This window comes from Sus scrofa, chromosome 6 (genome assembly GCF_000003025.6).
Source record: "Sus scrofa isolate TJ Tabasco breed Duroc chromosome 6, Sscrofa11.1, whole genome shotgun sequence".
Taxonomy (NCBI): Eukaryota; Metazoa; Chordata; class Mammalia; order Artiodactyla; family Suidae; genus Sus; species Sus scrofa.
Window position 1 is genome coordinate 128,768,098 of NC_010448.4, and position 15,594 is coordinate 128,783,691.

General features: G+C 41.1%; 1 protein-coding gene across 7 annotated transcripts in view; it reads left to right on the top strand.

Moving 5' to 3' along the window:
• Positions 4,807–15,594, top strand: part of MCOLN2 (mucolipin 2) — a 64,055-nt gene continuing 53,267 nt past the window's right edge. For 3 of the 7 annotated variants that reach the window (XR_002345107.1, XR_002345108.1, XM_013988836.2), the window contains exon 1: positions 4,812–8,489. Coding sequence is in view for 2 of the 7 variants with exons in the window: in XM_013988836.2 (XP_013844290.1) it covers positions 8,413–8,489 (77 nt within the window). In the remaining 5 variants the exon portion in view is untranslated. Of the gene's footprint in view, positions 8,490–8,829; positions 8,938–9,369; positions 9,471–15,594 lie in introns of those variants that run through there. The other 4 variants (XR_002345109.1, XM_003127906.4, XM_013988837.2 and 1 more) reach the window with 4 other exon arrangements.

Sequence of the window (15,594 nt, forward strand, 5' to 3'; positions counted from 1 at the left end):
TGCAGATTGGATCTCTCAAGGATGGTTTTATCATTGCTTCCACAGTCTTACGAAAACTGCATGGTGTGCTGTATGCTCCTTGGCACATTCAGTCTCGCAGAAAAGAGTAGCGCTTTAGGGTCAGGAACTGTGATTTCATGGGGACATGTTCTGTAACTCACATTAAACATATTTTGGAATATGGCTATGCTCAAATTTTAAAGATAAGGGGGAAACGTATGCCTTAAAAAGACACAACATCAAAGTTTCCACTCCTTGCAAACCACTAATTAGAAGCTTTGGGGATTTACGCAACATGAAGCTTGTTTTGTATGCTGTTTATTCAGATAGCAATTAAGTCAACAATGTGCAATGAAAGTTTTCTCAAAGAAAACCCTTTCTTTAAAGAAATCTGATTTATTAATTTTTTATTTTATTTTAAGAGCTAAATTAAGATTACCTTGAGACCCTAAAATCTTACTACTTAACGTTTATAATGATGACTCTAGGTGTTGAAATGTGAAGTTTTGCAGTGAATATAAGATATTTTTATAGCACCTGTGGCTTTTAAAAAATGAAAAAACCTAAATCTCTGGGTTTTTTTCATTTGGCTTAGTCCTAATATTGGCATCACAATCATTTAGAATTTGCTGGAATGTATTGTGAATTTTGAAATTGTGTTTATTAAATGATAAATACTTGTCTTTGCTCCTGAGATTTTGGGATTAGTAATAATACTTCAGTGGAACCATGAGACCCCGACCCAGTGTTGGGTCTGGGTTTTGCTTTACTCTGAAGTCCTTGTGTCCCTGCTGCAGAGCTACAGCCAATGACTTGGCACCTTCAACATCTCTCTCTTAATTCTCTAAGCTTTCTTACTGTGCAGGCATCCCTGGTAAGTTCCAAAGCCTGATTTTTAGTAATGATGCCTATGATTCTAGCTGGAAAGCTTCTAGTTTCTCACCATTAAGTAGGATCTTTGTTGCAGGTTTTTCATAGATGTTCTTTATCAAGTCGAGGATGTTCCTAGTTTGTTGATAGTTTTTATCACAAGTGGGTATTGATTTTGTCAAAGGCATTATCTGCATCTATTGATCTAACCATGCTTTTTTCTTGAGCTCATTTATATGATGGGTTACATTAGTTGCGTTTCAAATGTTGAACTAGCATTGTGTACCTGGAATAAATCCCATTTGGGAGTTCCCATCGTGGTGCAGTGGTTAACGAATCTGACTAGGAACCATGAGGTTTCGGCTTCATCTCTGGCCTTGCTCAGTGGGTTAAGGATCCGGCGTTGCCATGAGCTGTGGTGTAGGTCACAAACGTGGCTCCGATCCCATGTTGCTGTGGCTGTGGTGCAGACCAACAGCTCCAGCTCCAGTTAGACCTCTAGCCTGGAACCTCCATAGGCCACAGGTGTGGCCCTAAAAAGACAAAAGGAAAAAAAAAATCCCATTTGGTTGTGATTACCTTGAGCATATGTGATTACCATATGATTATTTTTATACATTGTTGCATTCATTTTGCTAATATTTTTGTTGAGGATTTTGCCTCTATTTTCATGAGAGATATAGGTTTGCAGCTTTCTTGTAATATCTTTATCTGTTTTTGATATTAGGATAATTCTGGCCTCATAAATGAGTTAGAGGAGTTCCCATCGTGGCTCAGTGGTTAACGAATCCGACTAGGAATGATGAGGTTGAAGGTTCGGTCCCTGGCCTTGCTCAGTGGGTTAAGGATCCGGCATTGCCGTGAGCTGTGGTGTAGGTTGCAGACGCGGATTGGATTCCGTGTTGCTGTGGCTCTGGTGTAGACCGGTGGCTACAGCTCCGATTCGATCCCTAGCCTGGGAACCTCCATATGCCACAGGAGCGGCCCTAGAAAAGGCAAAAAAAAAAAGACAAAAAAAAAAAAAAAAAAAAAAGACAAAAAAAAAATGAGTTAGAAAGTATGACCTCTGCTTCTGTCTTCTGGAAGAGATCATAGAGAATTGGTATAATTTCTTCCTTATTTGTTTGGTAGAAGTGACCACTGAATTCATATGGGTCTGGTGCTTTCTCTTTTGAAAGATTATTAATTATTGATTAATTTTCCTTAATAGGTATAGGCCTTTTGGATTGTTCTTCTTGTGTGCCCAAAAGTAGACATGCATAAATATAGTTAACTGATCTTTGATAAATGGAGCAAAGGCATATAAGGGAGCAAAGACAGTGTTTTCTACAAATAGTGCTGGGACAACTAGATATATACATACAAAACAAATGAATCCAGGCATAGACCTTATAGAAGTTACAAAAATTAATTCATAATGGATTGTAGATGTATATGAGAAATGCAAAATTATAAGACTCCTAGAAGATGACATAGAAGAAATTCTAGATGACCTTAGGTTTGGCAATAACTTTCTAGACTCAAGATGAAGGGCACAGTCTATGAAAGAAAATATTGATAAGTTAGAGTTAATTAAAATAAGAATGTGTGCTCTGCAAAAGACACCATCAAAAGAATGGGAAGACAAGCCACAGAAACCAGGAGAAGATATTTGCAAAAGACATATGAAAAGGAACATTATACAAAATATTTTTTAAAAGTCTTCAAAGTCAACAATATGACAAACAACCTGGCCAAAAAATGGGCCCAAAACCTTAGTAGACATCTCACTAAATAAGATATACAGGTGGCAGTAGTTCCTGTTGTGGCTCAGTGGGTTAAGAAGCTGACATAGTGTCCGTGAGGATTCAGGTTTGATCCCTGACCTCAATCAGTGGTTTAAGAATCTGGTGTGGCCACAAGCTGTGGCATAGGTCGCACATGCAGCTCAGATCTGATGTTGCTGTGGCTGTGGTATAGGCAGGCAGCTGCAGCTCCAATTTGACCCCTAGCTGAGGAACTTCCATATGCTGTAGGTGCAGCCATAAAAAGAAAAAACAAAGATATGCAGATGGCAAATAAGCACATGAAAAGTTGTTCAACATTATGTGTCATTTGGGAATTGCAAGTTAAAACAGCAATGAGATACCAGTAGAATGGCCAAAATCTAAAATACTGACAACACCAAATGCTGATGAGTTGTGTAGCAATATGAACTCTCATTTGATTCCGGTGGGAATGCAAAATAACACAGCCACTTTGAAGAAAAGTTTGACATTTTCTTATAAAACTATGCTCTTACTATAAAACCCAGCAATTGTGCTCCTTAGTTTATCAAAAGGTGTTGAAAACTATGTATGCCAAAAACCTGCACATAGATGTGTACAGCAGCTTTATTCATAACTGCCAAAACTTAGAAGCAACTAAGTGTCCTTCAGTAGGTCAATGGATAAACAGATACATTCAGATAATAAAATATTATTCAGTGCTGAAGAGAAATGAACTAACAAGTCATGAAAAGACATGGAGGAATCTTAAATGCATATTACTAAGTGAAAGAAGCCAACCTGTGTGAGTCTTTGTGAGTCCAAATATACGACATTCTGGAAATGGCAAAACTATGAAGATGGTAAAAATATTAGTGGCTGCCAGAAGTTGGCGGAAAGAGAAGAATAAATAGGCAGAACACAGAGGATTGTTAGGGCAGTGTCTTAATATTGGGGTCTGCTATAACAGAATACCATTAACTGGGGTGGTTTATATCTGACAGAGACTGATTCTCACAATTCTAGAGGCTGGGAAGTTCAGGACCAAGGGGCTGACAGATCTACTTTCTGGTAAGAGCCTACTTTCAGGTTCAAAGACAGCTGTCTTTTTGCTGGGTCCTCACATGGCAGAGGAAGCCAAGGATCTCTCTGGGGCTTCACTTTTATAAGGACACCAATCCCATTGATGAGAGTTCAACCATTATGACCTAATCACCTCCCAAAGGCTTCACCTCCAAATACCATTGCATTGGGCATTAGGCTTTAACATGTGACATTTGGAGGGACACAACCATTCAGTTCAGAGCAGGTAGAGAAACTATTCTGTATGAATCTGTAATGATAGGTACATGTAATTATACATTTGTCAAAACCCAGAGACTGCCCCAAAAAAAGTGTGACCCCAAATGTAAAGCATGGGCTTTGGGTGAAAGTGTATCAGTGAAGGTTCATCTGTTGGAACAAATGTTCTACTCTGCTCTGGAATGTTTATGGTTGGGAAGGCTGTGCATGTATGAGGCAAGGAGTATATAGGAAATCTTGATACTTTCTCTTCCATTTTGCTATGAACCTAAAACTGCATAAAGTCCACTTTTTAAAAGTTAAAATAATAATGTTTCATGATACGTAGAACACAATTACTCTTTTGTTTACATGTTGTCTCTGACTGCCTTCATGTTACAAGGGCAAAGTTGAGTAGTTGCTACAAAGCCCACAAAGCCTCAAATATTTACTGTCTGACCCCTTATAGAAAAGGCTCACCAACCCCTGATTCATAAGATAACTTGCTAAAAACTGACTTAGTTGTGTAGAAAAATCAAGCTGCCTTCTTCTCTCCTACCATAAGCCAATCTGAAATAAAATGGACTTAGATATGAAGGATAAAACTAAAATATTATAGAAATGCAGAATATTTGTGATCTAGGGGTAGAAAAAGACTTAATGGTTGGAAAAGCACAAGATATAAGGATTAGTATTCTTCAATTTAGTTTCATAAGATCTAAATCAAGAAATTCCATCTGAGGAAGAATACCATGGACAAAGTTAAGAGGTAGTGAAGACTAGAAGAAAATATTATAATGTCCAAAACTGGCAAGGAAATGTCTAGAATGTACACAAACTAATTGCACACCAACAAAAATTGGAAAGGATGTCAACAATAAGTAAATAAAAGATACCAATTTTCCCCTATTTTTTTTTCCACATAAACTTCACTGTTAGTATTGTTCTTGTCTGCTTATCCCAGGAAATTGTTGCATTTTTACTATTAGCTTGTCTTTTATTTTCATAAAATAAATTCCCTTTAACATGGTAAATCAGTGAACATTTTTTTTATTTGGCCATGCCGGCGGCATGTAGAATTTCCTGGGCCAGAGATCGAACCTGTGCCACAGCAGCAACCTCTGCTGCTGCAGTGACAATGCCAGATCCTTAACCTCTTGTGCCACAAGGGAACTCAAAGTCAGTGAAACTTTTAAATGAAGGCAACCTGCTAGAGAAATTCAAGAAAAAGGCTTGTAAATTTAAACTTCCATATCTTAGTACATTAGTAAGGAAATATTCTTCTATTTGGTTAATGGTCATCACAAATTTGAATCGGGGTACAAAACTTTTGTGCTATCATATGCAGAACAGAACATAGACATTTAAAAAAAAAAAAAACAAAGCATAGCACAAAACAATGAATGTTACCACCCGGTGAGAAGTGAACTAGGATCTTTACCATAAACAAATGACTTTTTGAAAGCGAAAAACCTAATGCCTATTATGAATTAATTTACTAATTTAGAATGGTTATATTTAGTGCCTAGAAACTATAATTCATATTTTAGTGTGTGTGATATGCACAACTGCCAACTGTCTGATCCCAACTACCCTCCATTCTCATACTCCTCCCCTTTTCCACCTCCCCAGTTCCCTCAAACACTTGGGTTAAATATTTCCCAGAACCTTGCCACTTAAAGAGTGGCGAATGGACCAACAGTATTAGCAACACCTTCTAGTTAAAAATTCAAACCCTCTGGAGTTTGCTTCATGGCTCAGCGGTTACGAACCTGATTAGCGTCCATGAGGATGAGGGTTTGATCCCTGGCCTTGCTCGGTGGGTTAAGGATCTGGTGCTGCCATGAGCTGTGGTATAGGTCACAGATGCGGCTCAGATCCTGCATTGCTGTGGTGTAGGCCGGCAGCTGCAGCTCCGATTCGACCCCTAGCCTGGGAATGTCCATATGCCGAATGTGCGGCCCTAAAAAGACCAAAAAAAAAAAAAAACGCAATTATTCAGGTCCTATTCCAAATCTACTAAATCAGAGTCTACTTCCATAAGATCCCCTGGAGTTCTATTTGCATGTTAAAATTTGAGATACTTGGAGCTGCCATTTGCAACTATTTCTCCCTCTGCAGTGTTTTCTAAGAACTTAATCACTGTTAACTTTTTAAAATAATTTTATGCCTTTCAATTATGCACACATCACCAGCGACAGCTATTTACATATCTCTTCCACCTTGTGAAACTGTTTATAGATTGTTACTGAAGTGAAACTGTTAACAGAAACTTCTCCAAGTTGGTCATGTCTTAGTGGTGTAGCAGTGTGGGGAGAATAAAGGTTTAGGACTAAGTAGAAATCTTGGACCTACTACATATTTCCGTGCGTGACCTCAGAGAAGTAACTTAAACCTCTATGAAATCATTTCAATTAGGGAGATGATGGTACACAGAGTGCAGAGCATTTGGTAAGATAACATGTAAATCAACTTTGGCACCTAGTAGGGCTCAGGATTACTTCTGGCCCCTTTGAAGCACAGGGCCATTGTACTTGAAGATGCTCTTAATAAATGCAAAGTTAATAATGGATTTTCCTTTTAACTACCCACTGGTAAGTTATAATAGAATTGCCCTGGCTTAAGAAAATACTTATAATGAGAAGTCTGCTGATACCAAAAAAATATATACCAGTTTACTATCCCCTTCTAAAGGGACTGTGGTCCCTAGTGGAGTCCTAGCATTTTGAAGTTAAAGGTTATCTCTTCATGGTGCCTTTTCTTTGAATGAAAAGGCTTACAATTCTTTAGCATAAAAATTATATTTACACATACTATATGTATAACTAGTATCTATATGTATGTATTCATCATATTTATAAATATAATATTTCTTATACTTCTTCCAACACTCTCCAATCAAGCCACAGTTACCGCTTTCATTAAAGTCCACATCCTTCCCCCCAAGAACAGTGCTGTAACATTTCCTCCCCATTTCTTCTAAAAAGCAACTACACTGCTGTTGCACCTACCTGCAAGGATGGTGACTACACAAACCTGATCTCCCAAGCCTGAATGTACCCAGTGGGCACATCTGACGAAACTGCCTCTAAAATAAGGCATTTTTGCATAATAGCCTACTGGAAATGACTTTACGGAGTGTAAAATAAAAAAGTGTTGCCTGTCATTTCAGTTCTACAAGGATCAAGCTATTAGCCACTGCAATTGCCCATGGATGGTTCACTCCTTGGGGAATTCAGGATGGAGAAAAACAGAAGGCATTCTGAACCATCTTCAGGAAGGCATATATCTGCATGAAGGCACACACACAGTTCAGATACACATCTAAGGAAAAATTTTCATTGACCCCAGATTCTTCCCATTCATAGAAAAACACTAAAATCATTAACTTGAGATGCCTGTTCTTTGCCATTAGTAGTAATTTTTGGATGTTCCAGCACATGTTTTCTTTCTCAACCAAAAATTCATATATGAATGTATGAATTACCTCTGCATCAGTTCCTCAGAGCTATCTAACAGAGTATAGTCTTCAGTAAGTTCCTCAAATAAAACTTAACTTGCAACTTTAAAATCATGTTTTTTTCACCGGACAGGGGTCAGTTGTGCACGATTTTATCTATGTAATGTACTGTTACACGCTGTCCAACTGCTTCTACCTGGCAATGCATATTCAAATAATTACCTGGGAGAATATCTTTGCCCTAGTTAAACTCAGAGAACTCTTAGACACTTGCCTATTCAGACAACCTGAAACTCCTGCAGCCAGTAGAAAGAGGGCTCCCTGGAAAAGAGACTATTGGCCGCTGTGAGCTGACAAATCAACATCAGCTTCAGCTGGACTTGGCATTTGGGTGTGACTGCGACCCTCACCTCTAAGATTCATGTCCGGTTTCCCACAGGCTTCTTCCTTTCGCTCTCCGGAAGGAAGAGCAGCTGTGGCTTACAGAGTCTCCCTGCTCGGCTCGGGTCCTGCAGATTTGCGCCACTCCTCTGTGCCCGCGCGGGCCACGTGGACATTTCCAGAGAAAGGCGATTATTCCATTTGCTTCCCCTTGCGTGCCTGTAGCACTTTTAACATCTCCAAAACCTGACCCGTGTCACCTAGCTTTGTTGTCCTGCACTTCAGAATAAATACACATCAAAAGGAATGAACTTGCCCCAATGAACTTGTTAATTTAATGTGAAGTCCTGGAGGGAAAGGACCGTGTCTTTCTTAACCCCGCGTGTACAGTACTCAGCCCTGGGCTTTACATTTATCAAATACAAATAACTTTTTAAATGGTCAAAGGGATGAATGTAGAAAAGCAGAAAAGAATGCAGAAATTAAGGAAGGAATGAAACAAGTCCGGAGCCCCAGAGGGCAGGGAGTGCCTGGCCCCGCCGCCCGGGGGCGGTGCGGAGGGCGCGCCAGCAGCCCAGCGTTCCTCCACGCGGGCGCCTTTAGAAGGCGCTTCTCCCGAGCACTACCGCCCCGCCGTCACCCAGCAAACTTAACCCCGCCGCTCTGGGCAGCACCATGACTCGCGGCAGGGAGGTGCTGGACCTACCAGTGTGGAGCAGAACCTCAGGTCCGTCCCACGGTCCCCACTGCAGGTCAGTACCCCGGGGGCGATCGCCGTGAGGCACTCCTCCATCCACAGTCGCTTCTCGGGGGCCCCACCGCCGTCCCCTCTCTGGGCTGCTTTACTCCTTGGGTCTCCCGGAGCTCGCACCTCCGCTCTGTCTCCCAACTCTCACCGCCCGCCGCCCGGGACTCCGAGAGCCCGGCTCGCTGACGCGTGGAAAAATGCCTCAGGGCACCAAGTTGAGACACTCTCCGCCGGCTCCCCCGCTCGCCCAGTCGGGGCAGGAGGCTACCGGGCAGAGGTGGGGACTCGAGCCCGGGCGGGAGCGCCTGGCCATGCGCCCCTTCTTCCACGGCGCGCACCTACCAGCCTGGCAGCCCCGTCACGGAGGCCGCTGGAGCAGTACCTGCCACACCCGCCACCCCGCCCCTGCTCTCGGGCCTCGGTCTGCTCGCACCAAGAGGCTGGTTGGAAAGGTAAGAGAGAAGGACTAAGAGGCAGGAGGCCTGCCCAGAAGGGATCCAACTAAAGCGGAGGCTTTCCCCTCAAGGCCAAAATACGTGCATGGAAAGGTTCCTCCTGGTCGGATTCCTCAGAGCTCCGAGATCCTTGGACAGTTTTGAAGGCACAGGCATGGCCCCGCAGCCCGATCCTTTTTCCCATGCTGGAGAGCCAGAGAAAGGATCAGGTGTTTCTAGGTTAACCGTCAGGTGAGGCACCTGAGCTGCGTCTTTCTGCATGTTGGACTCTGGCAAAATCCTCAAGTGGATGGCTTTCCTGTTCCAAACTAGAGCTTTCTTGCTGCCTTGATTGCAGTTAGTTAAATCAGGCTGGGCTTTGCCTTCCGGAACAAACAGGCCTTTTCCTCAGGTGGGAGGGTTATAGTGTGGTTAACCCCGATTCCCCTGCTTTTATGAAAAGACATACAGTTCAGCCCCATGGCGCTGCCAAGCAGCCCCACCTTCGTGGTCAAACTCCAACCATCCAGCCTTGCAGCTGAGCTGGCATAGTGAGTACAAACAGGCCTTGGCTCCCCGTTTTCTGCTTACAAAACAAATACAGTGGTGGGCCGTTAAACTTTTTAAAAATTGTACGGAGACTTTCCTGCCTTTCCTTCATGGCCTCTCAATATTATAAATGAACTTAATGCCATGAGGAAAACCAGAATTCTGGTCGCTGTCCAGTTAAGTATTTAACTAATTCCAAGCCACTGTGGCATGTATTTTTTAGACTTTTGAAAGACAAATTTTGAATTAGAAGATGAAACTTTGGTGCAACCATAGCCCTAAAATCACAGTCCTAAAAGGTAGGGGGGAAATTGATTGTGGGTTCATTTGCTGTATTCTACTTGGACTGAAAAACAGCCTTGCACTTATGGTGGGTATGGTGTATCATCTTTTTTTTTTTTTTTTTTTTCAGTCTTGACTTTCATATTTTTCTTAGCACATTTTCTTCAGGACTTAAATGGTTTTATCCTGTCCAGTGAGTGTCTTCAGAAGCTCCCATTCTTAGAGTACAGAGCAGGCACTTGGGCGTACATGTAAATAAGTTTTCAGGGGATTCAGTTTTAAGTTATGCATATGCCTGGTTGTACAGTACCAGTGGGAAACAGGACTGTGTTTCATCACAAACTGAGAATGGAAGAAGGAGTCAGTAAGAAAGAGGTAGGAGAAGGAGTTCCCATCATGGCTCTGTGGTAATGAACCCAACTAGTATTCATGAGGACTAGGTTTTAATCCCTGGCCTTGCTCAGTGGGTTAAGGATCCAGCGTTGCCTTGAGCTGCAGTGTAGGTCACAGACACGGTTCAGATCTGCTGTGGCTGTGGTATAAACCAGCAGCTGAAGCTCCGATTCGACCCCTTGCCTGGTAACTTCCATATGCCGCAGGTAAGGGCCCTCCCCACCAAAGAAAGAGGTAGGAGAAGCTCTCCATGATGTCAGGATACAAATTATGAGATGTTATATGAAGGGAATTAACTGCATGGTTCTCCCAGAGGTAGGAGGTATACTTCATACTTTAGGACCTGATCACCGCCTCTGTGATACATGAACCACACAGCACAAGTTTGGGGGAATTTGGAATAGCATTCCTATCTTCAATAGGAAGATGCTATTCCAAGATTTTAGCTGATCTTCCTCTTCATACTTTAAGGCAAATTTCTATTACTGTGAACTCTCCCTTTTCCTTTAGCAAAACTTCCAGAAAACAGGATCTGTGTCTTGGACTCTTTAAAGACAAGCACATTTTGGAGTTCCCGTTGTGGCTCAGAAGGTTAAGGACCCGATGTTGTCTCTGTGAGGATACGGGTTTGATCCTTGGCCTCGCTCAGAGGGTTAAGGATCCGGTTTATCCACCAGCTGCAGCGTAGGTTGCAGATGCAGCTCAGATCTGGTGTGGTTGTAGCTGTGGTGAAGGTCAGCAGCTGCAGCTCTGATGTGACCCCTATCTAGCCTGCCATATGCCACAGGCAAGGCCACTTTAGAAAAACAAACAAACAAACAATCACATTTACACACTTCTCCTGACCATTTCCATGAAGAAGCCATTATAATAATGCCAATTTCATTTAATCTCCTGCACATACAAACTGATGAAGTGTTTGAGGAGGCCATGTTCATTTCTCCTAAGAAGGAGTATATCGAAAGCATTGTTTGTAATGATAAATACACCTAAAATATGTTAAGTAAGCACGTAGGAAGAGTAGGGAGACACATTCTGTACAGAGTGGCAGAAAATACAGAACTGAAATTCAGGGTGATCGTACGCGACAGCCAACCCCTTTGGCTTGGCCTCCATCAGTGAAGTGAAACCCAGAATAAGATAATTTATAAAACAGTGGACAAACAGGTGGCTTCTTGTGGCTACAATCTTCAAAGTGGCCAAAATAGTAGCTAGAGAAAATACTTTGACTATGAAAACTAAAAGTGGAATCTTCTCTGAAGCTTGGCTGTTGTCTTTAGCCAAGGCCTGGTCTCCAAGTGTCATTTCCCAAGAATGAGGTCACCCTTCAGTGAGCTCTTACATCATATGTTCTGGGCCACATGAAGAAAAGTAATTTTGTTTTCAGAGTTCATTTTCTTTATCAAACCAAAGTATTCTCTTCGGTGTCAGATGGGTAAAGCAATGATTTGGTGTGTTTACATATTTGTTTACTTTGGCAATTACCTAGGGTTTTTCCTTCCCACATTCCTCAGCCTGCCTATAGCTGAGAGTTCTACTCTGTTTTGAGCTTGGGTCCCACCTCGTCTTCCCTGGTGTGACAAGAGAGCTTTCGGGTATGTTGCCAATAGATATTTCTTCCTTTTTTTTGGGGGGGGGGGGGGACTGCTTCCTTTCTTTTCCTTTGAAAGTTTGTGTTTTTGCTATCTTCCCTTGAAGACATTTAATGTTTTCAGTCTAAACTATCTGTTAGACAATAATTGGTCCCTAGTGAGGCTAGTGATTCTGGAAAATTGTCCTTGGTGTAATTCCAGGAGGCCCACAATTTAAAGGGTGGGCTTTAAGAAAATCCAAGCACCTGTAGGAACTAGAGGGAACTGCTAGAGATAGTGTGAATCTAGGGGTTCCCTGACTGGCACTGAGGTGGGCTTGTCTGGCAATAAGGGAAACTCATCCAGTGGTTTGAGGAAAAAATGGTAACTTTAGTTTAGTTACAACTTTATAACTTATTGAAAATGTTAAAGAAAGCAAAATGTATCGGATGCCATAATACCAGTCATCTTTTCCAGTTTTGACTGGTCATTTGGAATGCTGTATTGCTGAGAAATGGAGTTTTGCTTTACTTTTTCTCTGACCCTGGGAGCTGATTCTTTAATATGAAGGATAGGGGGTATGGCTTGTTCAGAACAAGCACTTTAAGGAGTTCCTGTTGTGGCTCAGCAGTAACAAACCCAAATAATATCCATGAGGACATGGGTTCAATCCCTGGCCTCGCTCAGTGGGTTAAGGATCCAGCATCGCTGTGAAGTGTGGTATAGGTTGCAGAGAAGCTCAGATCCTCTAACTCCGATTCCAGTCATAGCCTGGGAACTTCCATATGGGGCTAGTGCGGCCCTAAAGACACCGAAAAAAGAAACCAACCTCTAGTTCTGCTTTCCTGCTGGCCCTGAGGCAGCAAAGTGGTGATGGGAGATGATTTTATAGGAACTTGGTGGCACAGTTGTCTTTAGGGAAATTCCTGAAAGTTGTCATCTTTTATGGGAGGCTCTAGAGGAAAAGGAAAAGGCCCTGCGGTCTTTTTTCTGGGTACTTCTCAGAATTGAATGACCATGTCACTTATGTTCTGAAAGCTGTGCCAGAAAGGTAACTAAGGTGGTAACTAAGGTTTCTTTCTTTGACTTTTTTTTTTTTCCCCTTTAACTTCCTTTAACTGGAGCCGAACTACCTCAGAACTTGAGCTATATGGACAATTCTTGCTTTCTCTTTTGAGATTAGCAAATCATGAGAAAATCGGTTCATGTAGGGGTTGGAGTGAAAGAAAACAAACAAACAAACAAAAAAACCCCATGTGGAAATTGCTGGGATTGGGTAAAAATCTTCCACCTGCCAGATTGCCCTGGGAGCCAACATGATCCATTCATCCTGGAGCCAACATGATTATTGCTGTAGAAATGTTGAGTTTTATTTAGTCTCTGTATTTACTTCTCCTACTCTTTCCCTCCCATCCACCACATACAAACTAAGGGCAGGGAAATATTTGATTACCTGATTTGTATTATAGGCTCTTAGAAATAGCTTTTTTTTTTTTTTTTGCTTTGCTTTTTGGGGCCACATCTGCAGCATATGGAAGTTCTCGGGCTAGGGGTCAAATCAGAACTGCAGCTCCCAGCCCATACCACAGCCACAGCAACACCAGAGCTGAGCCACACCTATACCAGATTCAGATCCTTAACCCACTGAGGGAGGCCAGGGATTGAACCCACATCCTCATGGATACTAGTCAGATTCTTAACCCTCTGAACCACAACAGGAACTCCTGAAATAGTTTGTTTTAACTCATAATGGTAACTCAAGAATTCACATGTTGATTACCAAAAACCAAGAAAATATCAGAGTTCCCTGGTTGCTCAGCAGGTTAAGGAGCTCGTGTTGTCACTGCTGTGGCTCAGGTTTGATCCCAGGCCTGGGAACTTCCACATGCTATGGGCATGGCCAATAAAAAGAAAAAGTAAATATGGAAAACTTGAAAAAGCAAATGAAAATTACCTATGATACTACTCCAAAGAGATTACCCATTTTATTTTTTTTCTGGCTTATGCACTTCTAGACTCTTAAAATGTCTCTGTATAGAAATAAATGTCCACTACACCTTTTTTGGAAAAATGAGACCTCAATATGTTTATTTCATAACTTTGAAAAATTTAACAATATGTCATAGACATCTTTAAGTCAATACAAAGTTACAAATAGGTTTGCAGTGAACATTTTTGTAACCATCTTTTTGACTGGTTATTTAAACACTGGTCATGTAAATCCACGGAACTTTTACTCCTACATCAGATACTCTTCTAGATGCTGTCCAAGTGCCCTGAAAATTTTATATTTCCTTTCAATAGAAGGGTGTGTGTTTTTTTTTTCATTATGGATGAATAAAGTTTAAGATAGATTTTTTACCAATATGACTCTTAGGAAATTTTTGTTGTTTTTGTTATTAAATATTCATTGGCCTGTTCAGACCCTTGCCTGTTATTATATTGAGTTGACCTTTTCTTATTAATAATTTGGAGCTCTCTTCAGTTAATAGATAGTCAACTTTTGCCTGCTTAAATATATTGTAGACATTTTCCCCAGTCTTGTCTTTTAATTTTTTGAAGTCTTAAATTTTTGCGTTAAGATCCGTCAGCCATTTTTGTTGGTTTCTGAATTTTCTCACATGTAGAAAGGCAAGTTAAATTATATTTTTAAAAATCCTAGGGAGTTCCTGTCATGGTGCATCAGAAACAAGTCTGACTAGGAACTATGAGGTTGCAGGTTCGATCCCTGGCCTCAATGGGTTAAGGATCTGGTATTACCGTGAGCTGTGGTGTAGGTTGTAGCCTCAGCTCAGATCTGGCATTGCTATGGCTGTGGCGTAGGCTGGCAGCTACAGCTCCTATTATATCCCTAGCCTGGGAACCTCCATCTGCCACGAGTACGGCCCTAAAAAAAAAAAAAAAAAAGACAAAAGACCAAATAAATAAATAAATAAATAATCCTATTTCATGTTTCTATCAGTTTTATTTTTTAATGTGTCTGAGTTTAATTTTTGCATTTGGTTTGACGGAGGACCCTGACTTTCTCTTTCCCCAGTGGATTGCAAGTTTTTATGATAACAATTCATTGAATAATTTGTTCTTTGGAAAGACTTTAAAAAAATGTAAATGTAATATATGCATGTAAGGATAACTTGATCCCCTTGCTGTACAGTGGGAAAATAAAATAAAATAAAATAACTATTAATTGAAACAAAATAAGATTTTTTTTATCAAAAAACTTGGACAAAATTCCGTAAAACCTTCTAATGTATCTTGGCTAGGCAAGACTTTTCAGTATACTTCTTTTTTTCTTTTCTTTTCTTTTTTTTTCTTTTTGCCATTTTCTTGGGCCACTCCCACAGCATATGGAGGTTCCCAGGCTGGGGGTCGAATCCAAGCCGTAGCCACCGGCCTATGCCAGGGCCACAGCAATGCCAGATCTGAGCTACATCCACAGCCTACACCACAGCTCACGGATCCCTAACCCACTGAGCAAGGCCAGGGATCAAACCCACAACCTCATGATTTCTAGTCGGATTCGTTAACCACTGAGCCATGACAGGAACTCCTTTTCAGTATATTTCTAATTCAATTTTTTACATCAATATTTTAGATTTTCTATTGTTGTGTATTGTTTTTATTATATTTTTCATTGTTTTATTATTATTTGATCCTAACGGGTACTGGCAGAGGAAAAGTTCATATAGTTAGGGTTATCATCTCCTTCGCTGACTTATATCTTTTTTCCAAGATACTGAACACCTATGACATGCAAGGTACTCTGCTGTATGCTGGGGGATGTAGGGATAAACAAGACTGGGCCTTCATGAAATTCTCTTGTAGGGAAGACCAATAAAGATTAAAATCTCAATTATGAAAAGAATTAATCGATGAAAGA